This window comes from Schistosoma haematobium, chromosome ZW (genome assembly GCF_000699445.3).
Source record: "Schistosoma haematobium chromosome ZW, whole genome shotgun sequence".
Classification (NCBI taxonomy): Eukaryota; Metazoa; Platyhelminthes; class Trematoda; order Strigeidida; family Schistosomatidae; genus Schistosoma; species Schistosoma haematobium.
Genome location: NC_067195.1, coordinates 85211395 through 85229191, shown reverse-complemented (window position 1 = coordinate 85229191; position 17797 = coordinate 85211395). Strand labels below are relative to the sequence as shown.

General features: G+C 35.3%; 1 protein-coding gene across 2 annotated transcripts in view; it reads right to left on the bottom strand.

The window, feature by feature from the left end:
- Window positions 1–17797, bottom strand: part of MS3_00004599 (uncharacterized protein) — a 98610-nt gene that overhangs the window by 42218 nt on the left and 38595 nt on the right. The window contains exons 8-11 of one of the 2 annotated variants that reach the window (XM_051212541.1): window positions 15465–15663; window positions 13581–13789; window positions 12422–12448; window positions 5717–5950 (exon numbers count right to left, since the gene is read on the bottom strand). In XM_051212541.1, the coding sequence (XP_051072726.1) occupies window positions 5717–5950; window positions 12422–12448; window positions 13581–13789; window positions 15465–15663 (669 nt within the window). The remainder of the gene's footprint in view (window positions 1–5716; window positions 5951–12421; window positions 12449–13580; window positions 13790–15464; window positions 15664–17797) is intronic. The other variant, XM_051212540.1, reaches the window with a different exon arrangement.

Below are 17797 nucleotides of genomic sequence, written 5' to 3'. Positions count from 1 at the left end.
TTAAAAATAAATAAATATCATGAAACTGGTACGACAGACTATAATTATGTTGTAATTCAATAAGGAGGAATAATGTATTTGTAAAACCTCAACAAATGAATTTGAAGTAAATCCAACATTTTGCTTAACAATCTAGTCCAATTTTTTTTCACGGAATTATAATCAAACATCAAAATTACCGAATATTTATTTATTTTAACACATAGATATTGCTACAAAGAGGCACCAAATACATATGAGCCACATAGATCTCATTTGATATGTGTGAGGGCTGTGATACTGTCCGGGTGCCCAAATCGAAGAAGGTGGTTTTCTTGGGGGGTCACACTCGGAGCCTTCGACCTGAAAGTCTCGTTTACAAGGCAGTGGAGCATCGTAAGGAGATGCATTCCCATGGTAGCCGGTGACCAACGACTGATTCATACGCCATTTGTTCACTTAGGATACTGGAGTTCATCTAAACCATTGGTTTGGAATCAGGGTTTTCTAACTTCCCTAGGTGGACTCTCCATATCCACCAACCCGACTAAAGCACCGAACATTCACTTTTCGTCCTCTCAATTTCGTAAACAACAGTAATGCCGTGAGAAGGCAGTGAGTAGGACTTCCCTGGCAGAGGCTGTATACGCGTGGCCATGCGAGAGCATTTTGAGAGGGAGAGCCAACTCTCCCCACTCTCGGCCGTACCGGGGCATTATCGAATATAAACCAGGTGTATGGCTCTTCGGTTAACTGTATACTAAATAGGTCATCCAATCATGTTAACAATGGTTAAAGTAGGTATTTGTTTGAGTGTGTAGTGAAAATGTTGGATTTACTTCAAATTTATTCACTGAGATTTTACAAGTACATTCTTCTTTCTTAATGTCTTACATCAACTGGACGCCCAAATACTGTGAAACTAGTCGTTCAAATTTAGAAGGAATTTCTTACATCTACTGTGATTGTTTCAGTTATATATGAATGAAATAGATTATATGACAAAATTACTGAATATAACTGATGAGAACCTACGTTTCACTACTGAATCTATTCACTAATTTCATTATTAAACTACTATGTATATTCAAAATAGTATAACAATTTACTATTGATTGTAAACATTTGTTTTGCTCTTTGTTGTTATTAATCAAGATTGACCTTTGATCAATCTGGTAATATATCAACAATGGAATAATTACAAACAATTTCATTCCGGCCAAGTTTAGTAGCCACCTGGAATTGGAAATTTAATAGATAACGCATTGATGTATGACACCTGAACTACTATCAGGTTCAAGCCTAGATGTGAATATCAACACTGTAATAAACAGGTATATCCAACTGATGAGCCGTGAGAGGAGTGAAACACCTAACCTATTTCATATTGTTTAGATATGTAATAAAAATAACAACAATAATAAGAACGATAATGCATTTTTTGTGAGACTATAATTTATGGATGACCTTGAGCGACGCCAGAGTGACTTAGGGCTAAATGAGGGTTGTAAAGCTGTTTGGAAAATAAGGATTATGATTCGCAGTTGATAGTTGGGGTTAGGAATTAGATATACAGTTTTTCATTACGAACTGACATAAGCTAAAATGTCAAGATGCTATTCGGTCAAATGGGTGAGTGAATTACGCGTCAAAATCCAGGACCTGATATCTTAAATCTGATTGCGTCGTCTCTCCACAAATCTTCTTAACTCCGAGAGATGGTGTGGCACAGTAGCTAGAGACGTTATCAGATATGGCTCAGAATAGAAGCCAGTGGCGATCCTGCTGTAACCTTTTACTTTCTTCATAAAAAGTGGTTGTGTCTCCCTTACCTGAAAGATTTCTTCTGATTGTACCTGTCTGTTCCACCATTTTTACCATTATTATTATTACATCACCTTACATCAATCTCTTTTTTTCCTCCTTCCCCTTAAATTCTCATTGTTTTGTGTGGCGCATATATATCTGGCGCATTCTTGTACCAATATTTATGTGTTCAAATAAATAGATAAATAAATAAATAAACATCAATTGTTTGTTTTCACTATGTAATACTGAGAATTAAATGAAGGTCAAATAAATCCCGCCAAGTTTATGTAATAGATTTTTATTACTTATTTAAATGAGATTGACTGAAGAAACATGTAAATGAAAAGGTTAACTAGAGAGATTACCCGTTTGTTTACAAAAAACGTTATCAGGAAATCTTGAGATTATTTGTTTATTCAATTCCTTTCTGAAATATTCCACCATCTTTCTTTCACCTTTTTACAAAAATAAACCTAATTACACTGTTTCTTCAAGTGTATTTTCTATCAACGTAGTTTTGTTTGCATTATGCAAATAAGATTACCATTAATATAAAATAAAAGTGTCAACAGTTCATCTCAACGATAAAATCGTCATTACTGACAAATAGGTTATTTGTTTCCACAGTTGAATTCACAAGTCGATCTAAGCTAGACCACTATTGAAAACCTGGAAGCACTGGATGACCATTTTGTCCTGGTATGAGACTCTTCATTAGTTTGATTATAAATTATCAATATTGAATTTGTTTCAGCGTATTCTCGAAATTTTTATACGCTTTTTAATCATATGAAAGCTAGCTTCTTGGTTCTACAGACATCACGGGAAACTAATTGCCGAGGTATATTACTTCATTGTCGACAAATTTGTATCTGAAGCCCTCGTTACTGACTTCCCAGACGCTTTCTATCACCCTAGACTACTTTCTACATGTCAATTTGAACAAGAGGTTAATTGTGAAGGGAAACTCGAGTGTGTTTATAATGTTTTAAGCGCTTTAGTCTCTTAGAAACTTCTGGAAACACTAGATATTGGTAACAATATAAGTAATTATCCAATCAAATGTGATACATAACCCCTCACATTTCTGGATGCTTCTGAGAAGTTTCTATCCAATGGTACCTGGATAAAACATTTCCTGGTGCTATCCCACCCTCCAGAGATTCTGTTGAGCGATATTTGTAGAGTCCTAACAATTCGATTCGGCCATAATTGATGTTACTAAATCTATTCAGTTACTTCACATTACTTAAGATAAAACGAAGAGCTGAAGTAGGTAAGTTGTGAGACAATGTGTCACAGTTTCACCTTCTACTTTATATATTTTGGTTTCGGAACAAATCGGTAGTGTTAATATTACTGATGTATCATACAAAATGTTTGGCTTAAAACACTGTTCTTTTGAGTACTATATTGTGTTGAATTGAATCACCTTTTTTTGTTAACTGGAGGTCACAAAGTTGATTCAAAACAAAGATACAATTGGGGAGTAACAGAAATAATATATTCAATGAACGTTAGTTATTTTGTCTAAACTGAATTTAGGAATAAAATTTATAGGATGATACCTAAGCTAGGACGAATTAGAAAAAAAGAATAAAAATTATGTGGATACGCGTCAAAGCAGTTCATTTTTATTCATACTACCTAAATTATTTATGCTATTGATTGCCTCCAAATGCCCTAGTATGGCCGATGGTGGGGAGAGTCAACTCTTCCTCTCCAAATGCCCTAACATGACCATGTGCATACAACTACTGATAGCGAAGTTTTATTCACTGCCTTCTCACGGTATTAATGTTGTTTACGAAATTCAGAGGAGGAAGAGCGAATGTTCGGTGCTAAAACCTGGTTGGTGGATATGGAGGATCCACCTAGGGGAGTTGGAAAACCCTCATTCCAAACTAATGGTGCACATGGGCTCCAGGATCCTAAGGAAACAAATGACGTATGAACCAATCGTTGTTTACTGGCTACCAAGTGACTGTATCTCCCAACGCTGCTCCATTGCCTTGTGGATCAGACCTTTAGGTCGAAGGTTCGAGGTGTTACCCCCTGAGAAAATCACCTGCTTCGATTTGGGCATCCGGGCGGTATCCCAGCCCTCACACAAATCGAATGATTTATGTGGCGCATATATATTTGGTGCCTCGTTGTACCAATGTTTATGTGTTTAAATAAATAAATAAATATGCTATTGATTGGCGGCCAGTTGGGAGATTTGAAACCAGAAGTTTGAACATATAAGAATGTTAATGAAAAAAAGTGTAAACAACATTATTGAGTAGTTTTTTCACAATAACAATTAAGAATAAGTATAGCACTGGTTGTTTTACGATGTTCTTAAGAAGAAAAGTTTATACAGTTTATATATCTGAGTTATCTATTTAAAATATGAACTAAATTTCGATATAAAAACAATCAATATAAAATTAATAGTCTTTCCCTTCCTGATCGAACAATTCAGTTTAATTGTTAGAGATCAATTACTAAATCAATTCATTAATTACAAACAATAATCAACCTATACGTAGATACACATACATACACAGATGAGATTGGATCTTGGTTTTATAACTAACGGGAGCATATATATATATATATGTGTACAATGGGATCATTAACTATTTCGTTAAGTAGATAATGATGAAATGAACAAAATTGTATTAGAGAGGAACATAATTTGTCAGCCACTATTTACCGATAGTATATATATATTTTTTCAATTCTCAAAGAGATAAAGCACGTTATACAATGAAATGGTAAGTGTAATTATGTTTATGGATTATGAGAGGAATAAAAAACAAACAAACCGTTGATGAGTAACAAAAAGTAAATAGAAGGAGAGAAATAATTGTATTCACTACGATGGTGTGTGTGTGTGTGTGAAAAAATTAGAGAGATACAAAGGTGAACTGTTAGTTACATAATACAGACTATACAAACATAAATATAGTTCATATTTGATTAATTTCATATCAAATAAGTGAATAGACTAGAATAGATTTTTACATGAAGTTGAATTGATTCATACTTAAATGACAAGTTTTAATGTTAAGTCGGTTAATTTAAATACGTTTTAGTAAATTATAAGAACTGAATTGTTGAATGTCTGTTACTATATGAGCTCCTAGGGTGGATACTTCAATATTATTTACATTTTGCAAATTCATTATATAATGTGATTGGCAACAATTGCTAGGATATCATTGGATCTATGTTTCATGTTAGCTAAAACTATGTCACACACTGTAAAGCTGAGTGATATGAATTCGAATGACATAAAACAGAATCAGTTACCTCAAAAATGCAGATAAGACTTCTACATGAGTGAGTAACAATTAGCAAGAAACTGAGGTTTACAATTTCCTACCACATACCTCAAACCACTTAATAGCAGAACTTGGTGCAGGTGATGTGTCAAGGCATTTAGACTAGTGAATACATTGCAATCTAATCGGAGAGTACTAAGAAGGACTAATCACAACTAATTGATCACTAAGTGGTGATCAATGTCATGTATGTCAATTCCTTCTTAGTGCAGATCGAATACTATCGACCAAGTTGCAATGTGGCCATTATTCTAGGTGACTCGACACTATGTTGAGATAAGATGGTGGTTGAAGGCCTGGATAGCTGTGGTAAACGTCTCTGACTGTGAAGCTGGGTGACACGGGATCGAATCCATCAGGGAGCACTAGTTCCCTCAAGATTACAGGTACACCTTGCTGACGAGTGCTAAGTAGCATGAAACCCGGGTCGAGGGTTTCCTGTTGACTATTTCCAACCACCAACTTAATAAGAAGGACTACACACACTAATTTAATCGACGTTAATAAACAAATCAATTGAACATATATTTTATAAAAGAAATTATTCTAAAATAATTAACAAAAATGATATTCAGAAAGAAAATCGATAAACTAACCATTCAAATCAACCATTTTACTAACTAAACCAATGTCACCAAATGTTCGACCATCTGAACCAACATGACCAATATGTCGAAAATCATTTTGTGGTGAACTTATTTGATCTGCAGTTAATTTGATACGTGAACGTGATGTACCACTACTACTACTAATACTACTATTATTATTATTACTACTATTGTTATCGGTTGGATTGATTAAACTGAATTTGCTAAGTCGAGAAACAGTTTCTATATTGAAAATAAAAAAAGAGAAAGAGAAAATAAAACTAGAAAAAAACTATTTATACATAAACGAATATGTTAAGAAACATTCAAGGATATACAGATAAAGAGATTCATCACAGGAATTCTCTTATCGTGGTTATTGTTCTGTGCTCCTTGATTTTCTTATCTTCCTTCTAGCTGTAAATGAATAAATGAACATTGCAAACTAGAGTAAAGTTGCCTTACATATTACTTATTTTTCGTTTTTGTAAGTGTGATATATGAGTTCTTCCTCCTTTATAAATAGAATGCTGGTTACTAAATATAGTGTTATAATTAGCAAAAATTAAAAAGTCGACTATATATCTCAGTCGGATGTGATAACTACATGTTATGTTATCTCTTACATTATTGCATCTTCAATAGATTTTATTCTCGTTTAGAAAGTAGATGCAATACAGCTCTAAACAGTGACAGTAGATGCCAGTTAATATTGTACATAAAGCCGTCGTTCTAAAACGCTCATAACGTATTTAGAGCGCTTTCCCAACGTATTAATGTTCTTCACATACTACTTGGTAGACACAACCCTATATGAATTAACCAATTTCATAGGCATTTGTCAATTTATCTGATCATTTGAAATCAGGTATATAAGTTGTTCGATGAGTATTTTATCCGAAAGAATTCAAGAATATTATCCAACATGGTTGAAGAGAGGTGGGAATAGCTCAATAAGAAGCTGTGTAATCGAACAACTCGTGAACATAGATTATTCGATCAAAACGGACTCGGAGTTATTTACACAGTAAGTAAAAAAGCTGGCAAAGGCAGTTAGCTTCTATCGTTTTAGAATCGCCGAAGCACTAGCTATACATTTGAAGAAACTAGAATTATATGTACAAAAGAGACTGGTTTGACCTTTGCTCCTACCATGTTATAAATCTCTAGTAACTTTTTTCTATTTTTCTTTCATAGACATCTGCTTCCCGTCTATCTTTCTTTCTATAGACTTTTATATTTCTATGATTTTCTCAATTCCAGCATTCTATCTTGTCATGTTAAACCTTCCCTTCCCAATTATAATCTTCATATCTATTTTCATGATGAATCTTCAAGCTCTAAACAACAAAATTAGCATTAGTTTCCTTAACAAAAATTAATGTTTTTCGGACGTTCTCTATTTTACCTCATTATTACCATTTTTAGAAAAATTTCTGTTATTGCTATTATTGTGATTGTTATCATTTGTGATGGTACAGCTTTGATATAACAATTCATCAAAAAGAAAACGAGAACTCTTTGCTGAACCATTTTATTTCTTATTTAACAAGATTTCTTTATCAATGTCAAATACTAAATTAGTATCAGAAGGGGTTTTGTGGAGATTTTAGTGATTTCAATAGTTGAATTCAGGAGTCAATTGAAGTTAGACCACAATGGAAAACATGGAAGCATTGGACGATCGTTTCGTCCCATTGTAGGACTCCTCAGAAGTGCACATCTACGGCACCACTTCGCGAGATTAGAACCCAAGACCTATCAGTCTCGCGCGCGAACATTTATCCTCTAGACCACTGAGACGGCCAGCATCCAACAGTGTTAATGTCTAACTTCAACCAATCCACGAAATTGAACCACACATCCACCATGCTCTTCAGTGAGTTACTATCTCACAACAGACCCGGTTGAACTCCATTGGTCACGGCTTTTCACTAGAACTCCAGGAAATATCTCTTGAAGCCAGTCACTAGTGAGCATATGTTGGTTAGTATCAGGAGTTTTATGGAGACGTTTTAGTAATTTCAGTAGTTGAGATCATGAGTCAATTACTAAATACTAAGTTGATGTCACCTTTGATTATGAATTTCGCTTCCATTGTACATTACACATGTATTAAGGAAAATATGTGAATCAAATCTTTTAAAATAATCTACTATCGTCTTTTAAATATTCCCTTATTTTTTATATCAACCTGATAATACCTGTAAATTACCGTGCACTTAGTAATTATTTCCAAAATTAAATACAGAAAAACACAATTGAATAAACTCTAGCATGTATTTAGCGCAAGCACAAATTGGAGGCAAAACGCGATAGAGAAGACAAACAGTAAAACCATTCAATCATTAACGTATGAAATACATGCAATCTAATGGTACTGTGGTGTGAACTACTTATATCCACATAAGTAGTATATGACGATAGTCCGGAATAGAATGTATTTCAGTAGAAGATCGAGAAGGAAAGAACGGGAACGGAAAACAATTGATATGAAAACGCAGGAACAATGAAATCTGAGACGATGGAGTGATATTTGCAAAAGAAACAGTCAAGTTTGAGAAAATGGATTGATATTTTGCAAACTATTTACTTTATGGTTCTCAGATTTTAATAAGATGTTCTTTAAGTTTGTGATCAAATATATCCGATTATCCCCACTTGTGTTCTTGTTCACTATAATACTACTTAAATTCCTTAACTTGTAATAAAATGCTTCATTTAAATTCCCTTGGTTCAATGAAATAAATTAAGTAAAGTGAAGTCCACAAAGAAATGTGTTATAATATGTTTATTGAAGCTATAATGATAGATGACGAGCAGTTTGGTATACGTTCATTCAGGTCTAAATGCGAAATGTTGTAACAGGACCGGTCATCCTCAAAGCCTGAACTACTCATAAGGATTGAATCAGCTTCTCTCGTGAAGTTAAATTACTTGACTTGGAAGTCTCATCATCCCTGATGAGCTGGTGTTTGAAGAAATTTCGGCAGGAATTTAGAATGGAATCGCCAACTTGTATCTCTTGTGATGCAGGTGAAATGGCCATCTGCTAACTAAAGGATGAGTAAACTGTACGACAGTTTGTTCTATTTTATTTTATTCCTGGGAAACATATGTGTTGATACAATCATCAGCATGTACTTCAAAGAGAAGTGACCTATTGAGAATTTCTGTTGACCTGACCAAACTAATTTCAAATCAAGAACACCTCTAACATCCTTATCATGTGATGCAAATATTTTCCATCATTTCATACTGAAACACCACCTATCTCAACTTGCACCTTTGGCTGGTGTAGAAGTAGATTGGAAAAAAGTTAGGAGAAGCAAACCAAGATGTCCATGAGGTCATTGAGAGTCTCAAAAGAGGAGTGTAGGTAGGTCTAGACAACCTGGCTGTAGTTCGCGCGACTATCGTAACCAATGATTGGAGATGTTGTGCGATATGATTTAGAATCGGTCGCATCAGTGCAGATCTATTTTTCTCATACTTTTAATGCTTGAACTATATATCTTTTTTACTACGACTAATAATGTTATAACTATTACTACTCTGAGATTTATCTTGATAATTTCATTTTACTGTGTTGATATGAATCGATGCACATATATGTCACATTCCATGATAATATTGTCTTTCTTTAGGTAACCTGAAAGTACTAGATTTGATTTCATACGTCTTGTGAGTACAGTACAAATTTAGATAAAGCATTTGTCAAATGAACCTTGTTCTTCAAACATTTCTCCAGATGATATCAATTAATAAGAATAAACATCTTCGACTTACAGTCTTCTCTTCATGAAAAATCTTCGACAGTATTAATATACTTGAAAAGGAAAGGAAATAATTGAAAAATTCAATTTAAAGCAAACTTCCAAATATGGAAGTAAGCAATGTTATAAAGTGAAAGTGATAGAAAAGGAGGAGTTGGATAAGAGATAATGTGTTTGTGTTTATGCATGTAAATTTCCAAAAATAAGACTATCGAACAATCTATTATGAAGTGTCAATTCATAATATGTGCAAGATATATCATATATCTAAGAGAGAAAGCTATTAACATATCATATGTTAGTTTACAACATAGTTTCACATTAAACAGATAATCAGAAATAAAATTTGTAAATAGTAAAAGAGGAAAAGTGGAACGACTGTTGTATCAATCAAGTTTCAATATTAATATGTTATATATACCTCTTCGTGAAGGAATAAAGTCTTGTAAGTATCATTAGTAATAACTTCTAAATATTTACTATTATTAAAATATATGAACTAATTCATTTGTATTGGTTGTTTGAATCCCGGCATGAATATCAACTCTAGGATGCAGGTAAATCTAGCTGACAAGTCCCAAATAGGATGAAATGCTGAGATTGATACAAATATGGTTTTGCACATTAATACTCCTTAGTGGTAAGAATCATTAGAAACGAAAAAGCGATAAACTAGTAGGAAAAAATAGCGGCAATAACTGATAACATTCAACGATGCGGACATGGGTTAGAATTCCACTTCCGATAAATACTTTACCCCCAAATGTCCTGTTACGGCCGATGGTGGGGAGTCAGCTCTTCCTCTCCAAATGCTCTAACATGACCATGTGCATACAATTACTGACAGGGAAGTTCTATTCACTGCCTTCTCACGGCATTACTGTTGTTTACGAAATTCAGAGGACGAAAAGTGAATGTTCGGTGCTTAATTCGGGTTGGTGGATATGGAGGATCCACCTAGGGGAGTTGGAAAACCCTGGTTTCAAAACAATGGTGCACATGGGCTCCAGGATCCTGAGCGAACAAATGAAGTATGAACCAATTATTGGTTACTGGCTACCACGAGACTGCCTGTCCTGACGTTGCTCCGCTGCTTTGTGAATTAAACCTTTGGGCCGAAGGTTCTGGGTGTGTCCTCCTAATAAAACCACCTGCTTCGGTCTGGGCACTTGGGCAGTATCACAACCCTTATACAAACCAAATGAGATTTGTGTGGCGCATATGTATTCGGTGCCCAAGTATACCAATATTTATGTGTTCAAATAAATAAATAAATAAACTTATGGGTTAGTTGAAGACAAACTGAAGATGGACATCTCTTGGCATCCGAAGTATTATTATTTATTTATTTATTTGAACACATGAATATTGGTACAAGAGAGCGCCAATATATATGCGCCACACAAAACAATGAGAATTCGAAGAGAAGTAGAAAAAAAAACTAAGGAGCGCAAAAGAAAAAGAGAACAATAACGAAGAGATTGGAGTAAGGTAGTGTGGTAGTAACGAGGGAACGAAAAGGTACAATCAGAAGAAATCTTTCAGGTAAAGGAGACACAACCACTTTTTATAAAGAAAGTAAAAGAAGGTTACAGCAGGATCGCCACTGGCTTCTATTCTGAGCCATATCTGATAACGTCTCTAGCCACTGTGTAGCACAATCTCTCAGACCCCAACCAGGGAGTCGTGAAGGACCAACACAAGCCAGTCCTTTGCAGCTTTCTTTCATGCCACGACACCATGTCATGCACTGACCACCTCTCCGCTTCTTCCAACCAGTCCCAGAGTCGGCAAATAATGCACGACGTGGAATTCTCTGGGACGACATTCGTAGAACACGTCCAAGCCACCGAAGTCGGCGTTTCAAGATGATGACACCAATTGAATTATCATCTCTGTGCCCGAACACACGATGCCGAACTTCTGCATTACTGACATGGTGTTGCCACTGAATGTCAGCAATCCTTCGGAGACAGCGACGATCGAACACAGAGAGTCGTCTAACGTCCTCAACTCGAAGAGGCCAGGTTTCACAAGCATAGAGCAGAACTGCTCTCACCGACGCGTTGTAGATCCGACCTTTTACAGCCAGACTAACATCACGAAGCCCCCTGAATGCCCTGGTACGGCTGAGGGTGGAGAGAGTCCGCTCTCCCTCTCGAAATACTCTCACACGGCCACGCGTATATAACCTCTGCCAGGAAAGTCCTACTCACTGCCTTCTCGTGGCATTACTGTTGTTTACGAAAATGAGAGGACGAAAAGCGAATGTCCGGCGCTTTAACCGGATCAAAAACCAAATCAATGCTGCACATGGGCTCCAGTATCCTGACGGAACAAATGGCGTATGAACCAATCGTTGGTCACCGGCTACCATGGGATTGCATCTACTTACGATGCTCCACTGCCTTGTGGGTTAGACCTTTAGGTCAAAGGCTCGGGGTGTGGCCCCTAAGATAACCACCTGCTTCGGTTTGGGCACCCGGGCAGTATCACAGCCCACACACAAATGATGAACTCTTTATGTCTATCCGAAGTATTAAGAAAGGGAAATCCAAGTAGGTTGATGAAGAAAAAAAAATCGTTTCACAATTATATCTCATCAAGATGGCAGAATATTTAGGTGAAAAAGATTTATATTTACATATAAACACACAATATCCATTAGCAAAAACGAGAACATTGTGACATTGTCATTATTTTTTCATATAGTGCAATATTTGGCCAATAGATGATAATAAGATGAATAAACAATCAATCAATCAATGATAATACAATGGCATTATCTAATATAAATCATCATTGCAAAATAATTTCAGTATAAACTGTTTTCAATCAGTTTACTTTATGCAAAGCAACAAAAATTAAATTTTGGCAAAAAAAAGAAGAAAGCGCATTACTGTTCCCGTTAAATCTATAAACATAGAAGATAACTCACTGCGTAAAGCCAAATCTGTTAATGAAGCTAAATTGAAATTGAAATAACAATTGATCACAAAAATCATTCTTTTTTTCTTTAGTGAAGGAGAATATTGACACTAGAGAAAGGTATCCATTGAAGACAATGATAGATGGTCATGTATTATTGTAAACTAATTGGAGTTAGACTTGTATACCATCGGCTCCTGGCTCAGTGGTCTAGAGATTGTGTTCGCGTGCGAGACCGAGGGTCTTGGGTTCGATTCCCGTCGGTAGAGTCGTGGATACACATTGCTGAATAGTCCTATACTAGGACGAATCGATCGTCCAGTGCTTCCAGGTTTTCGATGGTTGTTTAACTTTGATCGATTCATAATTTCAATGAAACTCATTAGATGTAGTTGGTATTCTCGTTAAAGATTAACCTCAGTCGAAGTATCACTGGAAAACAGAATAGTACTGGACAAATTTTCGAAAGAGTAAACCCGTTAACCCATCAGCTACCTAACTAAGGATATTTAAGCTTTTTAGAAAACTGTCTAGTATTTACTAGTTTTCAATGATAATCTAATTGAGTTCGATTAGGGACGAAAGCAAGCTAGAAATCAAATGCATCACTATAAAATTCTTTTTATGATGAAATTTACGAAAATATTTAGATCACACAACTAGATGCTCTCCAATTTGAATCATAGTAGCAATTGTCTTAAGAGGTGTTAAGAGTTTGAATAAATTATGCTGTGATAAAAGTGATATTCACTCTCCAATTCTATCCAGAAAATGTAGCTATTTGTGAGATACTGAGGTTTAGTTATTCGAAAATTCTCCTATAGACTAAAAGCATGGAAACCACTGAAGTCACCTAAAGTTTAAATTATTATCTACCTACTCTCTAAATGTTTCTTTCTAAACACAAGACAGATCATACGATGGTTCTACCTCATACGACAATCATTAATGTTTAAAAGATACCTATGATCTAATTAAATGTAAATTTCACATGTTTCTATTGACTAACCATGTCGCATATATGTGGTACCAATAAAAATGATTTCGAAAAATTCGGCTTATATTGGAAAGATAAAAATATATTTTACACAACGTCAGTCGGAAAAATAAAACTCGTGTTATTGATAACAACGAAGAGAAAATAAACAAGAGTGATTATCTCGACTAACCTCTTCGACTCATACGTAAACGTGTTTTCGCTACTAACCCCATAGTATTTGGTGACGATGTGGCAGTATTATTAGTAGTAGTTAGCGTATGACGATCGCGGGTAACAAATGAATCATTCCCAGGGGAATTATATGGTTTTAAAATTCCCGATGGAATGCAACCTACAAGTCCCGTACGCAAATTTACCACTTTCCATGTGTTACTACTTCTACAAGAGAGAAAGAATTAAGTCAAACAAAAGCTATTTGATAAGAAACAGTAAATCAAACATTTACAATGTTATAAATAAACATATAGGTTGTTTTATAACAAAGGAGACTGTTCAATGTTTAGTTCATGCCTAGCGGAATGATATTTCGTTAGATAACTATAGAAAGACAAGAGCTATTAAATGACTATTTTTTTCTAGTATGAGATTTCTCAGTGAACTGTCCATCTTTCCAGTAGTAAAATCCAGAACCTCCGGGTCTTGAGGCAAGTACCTATCCTTCAGGCTACTACATTGGGATACAATAGTTTACATTCCTGACATCACTAAATTTATAATAACGTTGTCAGCGATACTTATCCCACTTCCGACATGATTCAACTCCACTGATCACAGCTTTTCGCTAGAACTCCAGGAATCTCTTCCAAAGTTAGTCATTAGTAAACACATGGTTATTACTACCATTGACTTTAATTTATTGGATTGCAGCAGGAAAGGCTATATCTCCAAATATAGTTCACGTATTACCAATCAGAGAAAGAGGAAGGGGGAGAGTAGACAGCCTTGTCTGACTCTGGTCCCTACTTGAAATGTATTTGTCAGCTGCCCTCTATGTACGACTTTGCACTGTGGTCCGTCATATGAGTTCCGGATAATGCTGACAATTCTGTCAGAAACTCCAGAGTTTCAAAGTTTCTATAGTGTTGGATGGAGTGTTAGTGGGTGGTCTATGCTCCTGTGCGAGGAGTAACAAGCGTAAGTAAGTAATTACCAATCAGACTCATGACGAATTGATACTGTTTTAGTATGTCACTACTCTAGAGTTAATGTGAAAACTATATATAACATAGTACATTAATACGATGCATATGATAATGAATATAACTTAAATCTAATGAAAATTTAACGAAAATACGTGCTTGTTTTCTCCATGATACTCACAGGAAGCTTTAAAAAACCCGATTCATTAAAATAACCAAAACAGTGACATTTGTAAGGTGACGGAAGGTAGTAATAGCAAGAAAGCCTTGTAGTTAGGTGTCGTGCTGGTTGCCTACTTGTCAGTGAGAACTCCATTAGTACTAAAGACCACACAAAGAGTGACATTACCTACTAATAGGTGATTAATTACATTTAATGTACTAGCGCTACAGGAGGTTAGTCGAGACCCGAATAGCTCAGTAATAACATTTCTAGCTACGTCACTGGTTGGTATGAGTTTGAATGCCACGGGGAGCATTAGTTCCATAAAGATTCCAGATACGTCTAGCTGACAAGTCTTATCAGGTATAAAGCTTCGGTCAAACAATGTTTGTTGGGCACTGAAAAAATTAGACAAACATAATATTGGTCGTTACTTAGTAATCAATCAACAGAAAATGGTATTTAATCGGAATATTTATCAATAAAAAGATAACTAATTCATGTTTGATAGCGTTAAGAGAAAAAAAAGTTGTTTAACTGTGAACCAGACAGGATGACACAACAATAAAACATCTTGTAGAAAAGTATTCAATCACCGTTCTGTAATTGTGTAACAGATGAAAATCAATTACCCTTTAGACAGTATAATATTACTTGATAATCATAAGTAGAAAAGTGAACAAAAACTTGTAACTTTTAATGGATAACTAAGTAGATAAAATATTGAAAAGAAAAAAAAAACTTAACAAACCTTTTGCCAAGTATACACACTGTTTCATTTGCTCTAATAAACAATGGACGACCTAATGAACGTGTTCCATGTGGACGAAAACCAGGATTATATGGGAATTCTTCACCTGATGTACTAATTGTATCCAAATTTGAATCTGTATCAGGACGATATTCACTTGTGGTTATCCAAATTTCAGGACTAAGACGTGGAAGCATACCTGTATGTGTGAATCAAATACATTAATAGTTATAGTAAACTGAATATTAAAGTAAGTAGTAATTTTATTTAGATTATTGAAACTACAGTTGCTACTTTCTAATAGTCATACTGTCTGAATTTAAATTAACGTATTATGCCATTAAACATTACAAATTATAATTCTCTTTGAAATAACAATGTTATAAACACAAAACTCTTATATAAGGTTGATGATGCAATAGAATCAATCATGGTCTATTCCTTTAATCTAGATAAATGAAGAATATGATTGGAATTTGTTGATAGATTGATTAACTGTAAAAAGTTCAATGTCCAAAACAATTTAAATGTTTTGTTAGGAAAAACAACAACATCCAATCAAAGATTGAGATCAGCTTCAAAAGTATTGAAATCAAAGGAGGAGAGTGGATAAATTAGCACCATTAAATATGGAATTTAAATCAAATGTTGAAGTATTTGTAACAAGTATGATAATGTTAAGTAATGAAGTTTAATTCTAAAGGTTCATATAGATCTGTAACTAAGGACGTGTGTAATGAACGAACATTCAGATGGGGACAACCAATTTATTATTCAATGCAAAATCACGGAGTTTTTCCATAAAATGCGACAACTATACATTAAATATTTCATTTGCAAATCTTCCATCAATGGTCTCAAACCCCATCGTTCCTTCACTGCTATTACAACTACTTTATGTTTACATTACCGTTCTCTTCAATTAGATCTCAAACTTCTGCTGTCACGCAAACCACTTATGATCAGCGTTACATACTACTTATGTCTGTGGACATAAGTAGCCTACACCGCATATGTATCGGTAACAATAAAGACAATTTTCTAACTATTATTAAGGTGAAAAAGATATTCAAATAAATGGATATACAATTGTATCTAGTGTGATAGAAATAAGTAAACAGTTAACAAGATCAACATAAACGTTTTTATAACAGGCTATCATTTTAAACCTTCAATCAGATTATTTTTCTATTAGTGATAACAGATTTATATCCTGTAACGAGGTGCATAAATTAAATAAACATGTATGACTGAATAAAGTAAAAAGTGAGAACATGAATTAGTTGAATTTTCTACACAAATCATATACGTTTACATGTATGTACAAAAAAAAGAGCATAATCTTTAGAAAGCGAAAACACAATATAAATTGCAAAATAAACAAACAATAATACTAGAATAATTGATGAATAATTAATGTTTAGCCATCAGGACTCCGTAGCTAAGTGGATACTGCGTTGATGTTTGAAGCGGACGGTACAGGGTTCGAGTCCCAAAATGAACATCAACTCTGAAATGCAAGTACATCCAGCTGACGAGTCCCAAATAGGACGAAAAGCGCGTCCTGTATTCCATTGTTAGCCACTATCCATCTTTGCTTAGAATGCTTGTAAATTAAGGCAATACGCACAGTATGTACATATGCTAATAAGAGACTGATCGAATGCAGTCCTAAACACCGATGGGAGGATTCAAGTAAACAATACCAAGTGAATTTAAATTCCCGACCGAAGCTGCTACTTTGACGCGGTGGTCGGGCTTGCCTATCGTGATGACCCAACCGAGCTATATTGGCTGGAACAACTGTTCCTGTAGGTTCTACCATGCCAGGCAGGTCGATTGGAGAACGTTAAGACTAAAAGCAGCAACTCAAGGTTTAAGGGCGAAGTCGTACTGCTAACTGTAGAGGGGTGTGACAGCAGTAAGGTGTTTCTCTCGGATAACCAGCATCCGCAGTAATGTTGACTTCTAACAAGGAAGAAAGGGGTTAGAAACCGTCGACCCTAAAAATGTCACACCTCACTTTACCTCACGGATTTCCGTATCCGGCGGTAAGGCCCTTTGAAGAACGGAGCTAACATATTAAAAACCTTCCACGAAAAGGCCGTGCGCGACCGGCCTCAAGTAGTTGTCCCTTGGGCTCTGCGGTCACGCTCCCAGGTCGTCAAGACCAACACTAATCCAATTTCCTTTGCAGGTTCCTCAAGAAATACCCTTCCACGGTGTGGGCAGCCGGGAAGCGACACCAGCCCTCATGCCCGTAACAACACACGAGACCAAGTTGGTCACATTCAAATCCTTTCTACACCTCCTAATACTTCTCTTATCTCCAT